At 38.7% G+C, this 10273-nt stretch overlaps 1 protein-coding gene across 2 annotated transcripts in view; it reads left to right on the plus strand.

Moving 5' to 3' along the window:
- Positions 1-9742, plus strand: part of CAPZA1 (capping actin protein of muscle Z-line subunit alpha 1) — a 49645-nt gene extending 39903 nt beyond the window's left edge. The window contains exons 6-10 of one of the 2 annotated variants that reach the window (XM_007169398.2): positions 477-556; positions 1517-1595; positions 4031-4102; positions 7023-7085; positions 8126-9742. In XM_007169398.2, the coding sequence (XP_007169460.1) occupies positions 477-556; positions 1517-1595; positions 4031-4102; positions 7023-7085; positions 8126-8266 (435 nt within the window). In that variant the 3' untranslated portion in view covers positions 8267-9742. The remainder of the gene's footprint in view (positions 1-476; positions 557-1516; positions 1596-4030; positions 4103-7022; positions 7086-8125) is intronic. The other variant, XM_057555730.1, reaches the window with a different exon arrangement.
- The last annotated feature ends 531 nt before the right edge of the window (positions 9743-10273 follow it).

A 10273-nucleotide genomic window follows, 5' to 3' on the forward strand; every position in this document is an offset into this window, starting at 1 on the left:
GCCTGTAGAATAAAGTCCAGTCTTCTTACCTTACATCTACTACTACATGGCCCAAATCTACCATCTTATGTTATCTTCCACAGTTCCACTTCACGCACACCCTCTAACCTGACAGAACTAATTACCATTGAGTCATTCACTGGACCAGCACCCCCGTTTCCTCCCTGAACTGCCTACTCATCTTTATTCTTAGTCTCTACTTATCAGAATCTCATCTGTCTTGTAAGGCGCATTCCAACTGGTACCTCTCTTGTACCCTAAACCTAAAGCAGTATTTCCTTCTGTATTCATTGTACCACTGTCTTCTCTAGAACTTAACATGTGGTTTGTGTTCATATTCCGTGAACTCTCTTGAGTTGTAAGCTCACCCTGTTTGACTCTTCATCTCCTCCAAGGATTTAGCACACTGCTTTTGTATAGTGTTTGTTGCTTAAATATGTTTTCAAAAATCTAACTTTTTTTTTTTTTAACTATAGGTTTATGCTAGAACTATAGATGGGCAACAGACCATTATTGCATGTATTGAAAGCCACCAGTTTCAGCCTAAAAACTTCTGGTAAGAAAGTAGATGTTCTCTTCTTTTTTTAATCTAATTTATATAGAAAAGAAACCAAACCAGCAGTTGAGAATTGTTTTTTTGTTTTTTATAAATTTATTTTATTTTTATTTATTTTTGGCTGTGTTGGGTCTTTGTTGCTGCACACGGGCTTCCTCTAGTTGCGGCGAGCAGGGCTACTCTTTTTTGTAGCACATGGGCTTCTCATTGCGGTGGCTTCTCTCATTGAGGAGCACGGGCTGTAGGCGTGGGGACTTCAGTAGTTGTGGTGCGCGGTCTCAGTAGCTGTGGCTCACGGGCTCTAGAGCACAGGCTCAGTAGTTGTGGTGCATGGGCTTAGTTGCTCCACGGCATGTGGGATCTTCCCAGACCAGGGCTCGAACTGGTGTCCCCTGCATTGGCAGGCGGATTCTTAACCACTGTGCCACCAGGGAAGCCCGAGACTTGGTTTTTAATCTAACTAGCTTGCGATAAGTTATCTGACTTAGAGGCTTCAGTTCCCTACTGCAGAATGAGGGATTTGGATGTGATCATTTAGATTTCTTCTAAGATTTTATAATCTATCTTTCAAATATTACTCTTACATTGAGTGAGAATAAGTGATTAATAAAGTACCCAGTGGAAAGTCTGAGTTTTACTTGAGTTTGTTTAATAATACTTGAGTTATTGCATAACTCAGTGGCCCATCCATTTGTTTGTGGAAAAGCCTCTCATGAGCAGAATAGGCATGGTTTTCTACTCCAAGATAAAAAATAAAAAGTGAAAGTCAAAATAACTTAGAAAAGGCTTATGATTAGGCCAGTTGGATACAAACTTACATTTGAGTGGATAGAGCCTTGGATTTGTCAAACTGGAAATGACTTGTTTCATTTTTTTCCAATTTCCCCAATTCTCTGCCTCAGTGGCAAATCACCTCTTTCTTATTGTTAATTCTACAGTGTTGTGTGTGTGTTTTAATAGGAATGGTCGTTGGAGATCAGAATGGAAGTTCACCATCACACCATCTACAGCCCAGGTGGTTGGAGTACTTAAGATTCAGGTGAGATCCCAATATGTTAATAGGCCATGTTAAAACATCACATCTTTAAAACAAACATGCAAGTTGATATTTGTTCTGACATTAGAAATAAGGAACAGCTATATGTAGATGCAAAAGGAGATCAATGGTAAATAGAAATAGAAGTTGAAGCCTCCTTCCTAGGGAAGTACTGTAGTTAAACAGAGCTATTCTGGGTTGATAAAGGATAGTCATGTGAAGTGTACTGCTTGCTTGTTATTTTTCTCTTTCAAAGATAACCTAAGATCTTTCCAGGAATTATCAAACAGCAGTTCTACGAAAGAAGAAAATAACTAATTATTAAGAAGTGACTATATAGCAGCTACTGGAACTTACGTACAGTCTTATGTATCTCATTTAAATGTGTACATATACATATACTTAAGGTTAACTCTTAGCTCTGAAGAAAGCTACGTGAATGGACTTGTTGTTTTGTTTTATTTATTTATTTATTTTACAGTAATGACAGGAGGTTTTAAACCAAGTAAATAAAACAGAGGAACTAGAGAGAATGGCCACGTGTGATAAACCAAGCAGAGTAGATTTCTAATGCTGGTGTCAGGACAGACAGGCAGGTGAATAAGGAGCTTATTAACTCATTTGATGCCTATCTGGATTGAAGTCTTCTGATACCCTAACAGGTTTGACTTTCAAAATTCATGGTGATTTAATTCTTAAGCCCAACTAACTCTGAAGTCAGATTAAACAGTTAATGATATCTAAGAAGATCAGTACCTAATTTTACCTCTATTATACTGTGGTTAAGTCTTGCTTTAATAACAATTAGCAAGAGTTGCCTTTTTAAATGGTATAATTTAATCAAAATATACATAGGAGATGTCATCTGTAACCACTTTTTTCCTACATACTGATTACTTCCTGCTACAAGTAGCTGCACCTCTCTTCCTGGGAGCTTCTCCTAGCTGCAGGAGCATTCCCAACTCAGATGAGGCAAACTGGAAGTATAACATTCATAGCTCTGGCACAGCCCTTAGTGCCATTCAAAAGTTGGTGGGTAAATCTGCCAGCTTCTTCACCCCTCAGGTGGGACAACTCTAAAGCATGTTCTGCGTCGTCTTCCAGAGTCCAGTGCCTGCAGCTGTAATGTGCTCCTTAATGCACCTAGAACACTTCCTTGCCTTCTGTGTCTCATTTCCTCAGTCCTTACTAGTGCTTCCTGAGATTACCTCCGAAATAAATTTTATCTCACAAATCTTTATCCCGGGGTCGGCTTCTGGGGGAGCCCAACCGAAGAAAATACATTGTTCTATATCTGTTGACTATGTCTATGAGTAGCCCTATGCTCTAGACCTCTTGTAACTGTGGCATCAGCATTAGCCTGGCAGCTTACTATAAATTTATGCAAGGAAATTTATTTTCCTCGTAGAAGGAGATAAGTTACTTGTGTTTCAGCTTTGCCAAGGCGCACCTATAAATTAAGAGGGCACATCACAGAGGTTCCTGGTAAGACTTTGACAGCAGGGCCCAGTACCCAGACCTCATTTATAACTTACCACAGACTGGCTGATCACACTTTGGGGGAAAGCTTACTTCATTTACATATCTTTTAAAAATCAGAGTGAGAGTTATTTGGAAATGTCATTAAGATAGTTAAACCTTTGGTTATTCTATAAGCAAAAGGATAGTTCTGGGAAGGCACCAGTTTCTGAGGATTTACATTGATGATAGCCATGTTGAAATTTTTATTAGCAGATGAAACCTAGGAAAGGTTTTGTTACTTTTGGTGACTGTGACTGAACCTATCTTGTAAATTGCTGAAACTTCCTGAGCCTTTACATCTAGTTGAATGGTTAGTCTGTCTCTTGGGTAATCCTCCTTCTTGCTAATTGTTATCATAATTGTAGTACCCCACTTTGCCTTAATCCTCAGGACTGCTTTTGCCTTACTTATTTTTGTAGCCTGATTTACCAACAGAATATTTATTTTTCAGTCCTGTCTTTAACCCTCAATCAAGCTTTTACTGCACTTGGTCAGATCTACTTAACCAAAAACGATGATGGTATATATGGAGAGATGTGTGAAGGATTAGGGTCCATTAAAATTTCTTGGTTTTCACAGAGAAAAACTAATGTTAATTGATTTTATTTTAATACTTTTAAGAGTGAAATCTTATTTAAGATCTTTGTATTCACAATGCGTAGCACAGTGTCTGGAAAGCAATAAGCCCATAATAAATGTTGTTTATTAATTAATAATGAGTTTTCCCTGCTAAGGAAAGAGAATTCTTAAATTTAAGTCTTCTGTGAATTTTAACCACCATTGCAAATTACCATTGGTCATATTAATTATTTGCTCAGAGTTGATAAGTTTGGGGATGGCTGAAAGCATGGATTTGTGCTCTAAGCAGTAAGTTTCTATGTGACCTACATAACTTGCTCAAACATTGTCTCACACAGGTTCACTATTACGAAGATGGCAATGTTCAGTTGGTTAGTCATAAAGATGTACAGGATTCAGTAACTGTTTCGGTGAGTGTGGAATATTTAATGTCTGTCTCACTTTCATCTTGTTTTTCTTTAAAAAAAATTAGTTTTGATCCTGAGTACTGATTCTTTCTTTTTCTTTTTTTTGTTTTAATTTATTTTATTTATTTTATTTTTGGCTGCATTGTGTCTTCGCTGCTGCACGTAGGCTTTCTCTAGTTGCAGTGAGCGGGGGCTACTCTGTATTGCGGTGCGCGGGCTTCTCCTTGCAGTGGCTTCTCTCGTTGCGGAGCACAAGCTCTAGGTGCACAGGCTTCAGCAGTTGTGGCTTGCAGGTTCTAGAGTGCAGGCTCAGTAGTTGTAGCACATGGGCTTAGGTGCTCCGCAGCATTTGGAATCTTCCCGGGCCAGGGCTCGAACCCGTGTCCCCTGCATTGGCAGGCAGATTCTTAACCACTGCGCCACCAGGGAAGCCCCTGAGTACTGATTCTGCCACTAGAAATTTAGGTTGTTGTCACTACTTTGATTTTGGCAGCCTTTACTTTTTTTTTTAAGCACTTTATAAAAGATTCTACTTTTTTATATTTTTAAATTTTTATTGAAATATAGTTGATTTACAATGTGTTAGTTTCAGGTATACAGCAAAGTGATTCAGTTATATATATGTATGTATGTATATATATATTCTTTCTTTAGCTTCTTTTCCATTATAGGTTATTAAGATACTGAGTATAGTTCCCTGTGCTATGCAGTAGGTCCTTGTTTTGGGCAGCTTATAATTGTTAGTATGTAACCAACCCGTTTTGTTGGTTGCTTCACGTTAGTTCACAGTCTTTGACTGAGAATAGTGATAATGGCTTTAGAGAATTCAAACTTCTTTTTCTTTCTCAGTTGTGAGATTTGCTCAAGGAACAGCAATATCTTCAACTGATAAATACCAGGAGGAAGGAAAGTTTGCCAAACTAAACCTTAGAGGGGTTATCATTCATACATTCATATCATTAGAGAAACTGAACATTTTTAGGAATATTCAATCAAACAGTATTGTGTTCCATACCTGGAAAGAAGGGACATAATTCTTCGTGCATTCACAGTACTTCTTTATATTCCTAGAAGTTACTGAGCACTCTCAAATAGCTTTTGTTTATTTGTGTTGTATCTATCTACCTTCGTAGAAATTAAAACCGAAAAATGTTAAAAATACTTATTTATTAATTTAAAAATAACAATAACAGGGACTTCCTGGCAGTCCAGTGGTTAAGACTCTGTGCTTTCACTGCAGGGGTTGCAGGTTTGATACCTTGTTGGAGAATTAAGTTCCCACATGCCACACCACGTGGCATGGCCAAAAAAAAAAAATCTAAAGCAAAAATAACAAACCCATTACTTGTTAACCTTCACTTTCACAATAAACAGCTGTATTTTCCAAGTTAAAAAAAAATTAGTGAAAAGAATGTCATTGATTTACATTTTCACAAAGTGTGTAATGTCTGACTTAATAAAAGACAACTGGATTCTCATATGTGCTTCACACATTAGCCCTCAAAAAGTAATGAAGTCGGGGCTTCCCTGGTGGTGCAGTGGTTGAGAATCTGCCTACTAATGCAGGGGACACGGGTTCGAGCCCTGGTCTGGGAAGATCCCACATGCTGTGGAGCAACTAGGCCCGTGAGCCACAACTACTGAGCCTGCGCGTCTGGAGCCTATGCTCTGCAACAAGAGAGGCCACGATAGTGAGAGGCCTGCGCACCACGATGAAGAGTGGCCCCCACTTGCCACAGCTAGAGAAAGCCCTAGCACAGAAACGAAGACCCAACATAGCAATCAATCAGTCAATCAATAAATAAATAAATCTTTTTTAAAAAAAAAAAAAAACCCTTGACATAAGTGAATCCATTTAAAAAAAAAAAAAAAGTAATGAAGTCAGGACTTCCCTGGTGGCGCAGTGGTTAAGAATCCGCCTGCCAATGCAGGGGACACAGGTTCGAGCCCTGGTCCAGGAAGATCCCACATGCCATGGAGCAACTAAGCCCATGCGCCACAACTACTGAGCCTGCGCTCTGGAGCCCGCGAGCCACAACTACTGAAGCCCAAGTGCCTAGAGCCTAAGCCACCGCAATGAGAAACCGACGCACCGCAACAAAGAGTACCCCCGCTCACCACAACTAGAGAAAGCCCGTGCACAGCAATGAAGACCCAACGCAGCCAAAAATAAATAAATAAATTTATTTTTTAAAAAAAAGTAATGAAGTCATCACACATTCATAGCTTCTATGAAACTACACTGTACACACATGAGAGTGAGCGTGGAAAAGGCAATTAACTGTGTCTTAGTATTATTATGAATAGAAAGTAGTTTTGACTCTTTGAAAGGATCTTGGGATGCTGCCCTGGGCATTAAATCTCACCCTCTTTAATTCTGTTTTACTTAATTGTGAAAGAGAGAGATTCAACTCATTTTGTACCCAAATCATGTAAAGCAAAATGTGATTGATTGGCTTAGAGGAGCCTCTGAGCTTAGAATATATGACTGATATGTCTGAGGGCATTGTTTATATCATCTAAAACCAGGGATGTTTTCAAGGCATAAAAATTTCAAGACATCATGATGTCTTTTGGGCATACTGTAGTAGATTGGAAAGAAGTGTGGGTTTTTTTGATGAGGACCTGGATTTGGATCCCATCTTTATCATTCAAAGGCTGTATAATTTTGGTCAAGTCACTTAAGAGGATTCTGTTTTCTCATCTGCAAAATGGAGGTGGTAATAATAACATCTATTTCACAGGGTTGTTGTGAGAACCAAAGATAATGTGAATGGGAAAGCTTGAAAAACTAAATTGTTATACAAATGTTAGTTTAGATGGACTTACTTTTTAGTATTTTTTTATTCACTGCTTACTGAATTATATTCACTGCTTAAGAATTTTTAAAATTCTTATTTCCCCCTTTTCCTCTCTCTATTAGAATGAAGTCCAAACTGCTAAGGAGTTTATTAAAATTATAGAGCATGCAGAAAATGAGTATCAGGTAAGATGATTTGAAACTGATTTTTCTAGGTCTAATGCCTTATTTTGCTTTTTTTTTTTTTTTTTTTTTTTTTTTTTAGATTTCTTTATTGACTGATTGATTGCTATGTTGGGTCTTCGTTTTTTTTTTTGTGCTATGGCTTTCTCCAGTTGTGGCAAGTGGGGGCCACTCTTCATCGCGGTGCGCGGGCCTCTCACTATTGTGGCCTCTCTTGTTGCGGAGCACAGGCTCCAGACGCGCAGGCTCAGTAGTTGTGGCTCACGGGCCTAGTTGCTCCGCGGCATGTGGGATCCTCCCAGACCAGGGCTCGAACCCGTGTTTCCTGCATTAGCAGGCAGACTCTCAACCACTGCGCCACCAGGGAAGCCCCCTTATTTTGCTTTTAACATATTTTGTTAGACTTCTCTCTCCTTTGAACATAAATATACATGTTGTTCAGTGTTAGTAAGAGTGGAGACTTTGCAGACCTTCTTGCATTCTGCTTACAATCAAGGTTTTGGCATTGGAAGGTACTACAGATTTCCCTTACTATCCCAAAGTAGAGCGTTCCTATGAAACCTTTCCTAAGTCCAAATGGCATAAAGCAGAGAAGCAATTACCTTAGAACACATCTTGCTATCAGATGCACAAATAATTGAGGTACAGCACAGATGCTCACAGACGCAGTTCACAGCTCCAGCTTGCTTGATGCTGAGCTGCTGAGTGTAATTCCTGAGGAAGGAGCTTGGTGGGGTCACTGTTACTGCTCATGGTGCACCCTGCCCCTGTAACAGCCTCACTGCAAAACAAATGCTGAACGCTGTTTTTGCTTTTTGCTTTGGTAAAAGCAAAGTGACATAAAGCAAACTTTGGAAAAGCGGGGGATACCTGTATAGCCCTTGCTTTAGAAATAACACAGGTGGGCTTCTTAACCTGCTTCAGAGATTGGAGAAGTGCTCACTAGAAATCTTACAGCCTGTATGTCCTTAGGGGACTCAAGCATGTCCTTTGACTACATCTGGTTTCTGTTCAAGCAACTTATTTTCAATTATCTATTGCAGACAGCAATTAGTGAAAACTATCAAACAATGTCAGACACCACGTTCAAGGCCTTGCGCCGGCAACTTCCAGTTACCCGCACCAAAATCGACTGGAACAAGATACTCAGCTACAAGATTGGCAAAGAAATGCAGAATGCTTAAAGGCTGAATGTAGGATTCTTCAATACATGGAAAGAAAGGATGCAATGTGTGGTCATATGATAAATAAGTGATTTATAAACAAGAGTGATATTTTGCTAGGGCTTTCAAAGTTAACAGGTTTTCTAGCCTCATGGAATACTGTTGAACCTATAGCATTGTCTTGATTCTTCTGTGTTTTCTGCCTGGTAATTTTCTGTTTTCACTATATCTACTTGTAAATCTTTTTTTTTCTTTTAATTCTGCCACATTTAATGATGGAGAGAGATATCTATCCTGGAGTCCTTTTACTGTTTAGAAAATTTTCCTAGCCATGAAGCCCTGTTACTGACATAGACAGGTAATATGTTCAGTACTTTGCCACCCAGTCCTTCAAAGCACTTCTGGTACTTCAGTGGTTTTTACTGATCAACCAACAGCTAAAGAGGCTATGCTACAAACTACAGCTGCATGGAAGACACATTCATCCTTCTCCCTCCAGTTGCTTTGATCATCATTTATAGCATCTCATAACTATAGTTTCAAACATCTGGATTGGGGTTTTTCAGGTCCTTTTTGGAGGCAAAGGAAGTTTTCTGGAAATTCCATTATAGCCAGCTTCTCTGGGGAAGTTGTTTTTAAATCCAAAGACTTGAACCACATTCCCTACAAATGAACGTGTTTGCTTTTTTCCCTTCCATCATTGTTTCTTTCCCATCTAGTACCATTATAGTTATAGACATGTGCATTTTTAGAAGAGTTTTACCCACTTATTATTATTTTTTTAATATTCAAAAACTGCTGACATACTAGGGATATAGTAGAGTATAAAACTTGAAAAAATGCAGATGTTGAAGGAATAATAGGTATCTTGTGCTTTAATACTTTGTGGCAGAATTGTACTATAAGCGAATGAATCAAACAACTATGTTAATCACAAACAAAAACTAAAAATGAACCAAAGTGAGAAGGACAAAGTTCAGACAGTATCTTTCTATTGTAACCTGTTATTTAAGGGAATACTAGTGATTTGTTCTAAATAGGATGTAAAACTTTTTCCAAATTACTTCCTCAGTCCTGCCTGCCAACTCAAATGTAACTGTGATATAGCAACCCTTCCCAGGTTTATTGGCAGGTACAGGTGTGATCTCAGAATACACAGGTAACATAGATATGATATAACAACTGGTAATGGTGGATTCATTTACATTGTTTACATTTCTATGACCAGGCCTTAAGGGAAGGTCAGTTTTTTAAAAACCAAGTAGTGTCTTCCTCCAAATACATGTCAAAAGAAGGGTTTGTGTTTCAGCTTTGTTTCTGCTTGGTAATACAGTCAAGCAAGAGTTTATTTCCAAGTGACCCATTGAGCTGTGTAAGCATTTTTGTTTATTTCAAATAAAATATATTTGTATTATATGTCATTCATACTATCCATCCATACCACACTATCCTCTGTATCAGGTAGTCCAATAGAAATATACCTGTTTTGTTCTTAAATTGTCTGAGTCTCTCCTTTTTGAGCCAGTCTCTTCAGCCCTTGTTCTCAAGGTAAGATTTGGAATTGATCTTATTTGATGAGAATGTTCAGGGTTTCTGAAATTGGTTTCTACCTTCAACTAGTATAAATTCAGTGACTATCCAAAGACTTGGGAAGAACAGCTTTTTTTTTTTTTTTTTTTTGGTGGCCATGCCATGTGGACCACAGTTCCATGACCAGGGATTGAACCCATGCCCCCTGCAGTGGGGAGCGTGGAGTCTTAACCACTGGACCACCAGAGAAGTCCTCCCCCACCTCTTTTCTTTTTTAAAGTTTGAGCAGTTTCTCTATGGATCATACTGCTTTACACTCAGTGGCTACTGGTGTTTCAAAGGCTTTGTTTTGGAGTTTCCATTTCTGTCAAAAAGAAAAATCTAGTTATCTTCTCTACCTATCACTCAGAAAACAAGGCCCAGGTAATTATAGTTACTAGGTAGGAAGTAGAAGTGAAAGAATCCCTGCACCGTGAACTTGGGTAATATTTCACATCA

This window comes from Balaenoptera acutorostrata, chromosome 1 (genome assembly GCF_949987535.1).
Source record: "Balaenoptera acutorostrata chromosome 1, mBalAcu1.1, whole genome shotgun sequence".
Lineage (NCBI taxonomy): Eukaryota > Metazoa > Chordata > Mammalia > Artiodactyla > Balaenopteridae > Balaenoptera > Balaenoptera acutorostrata.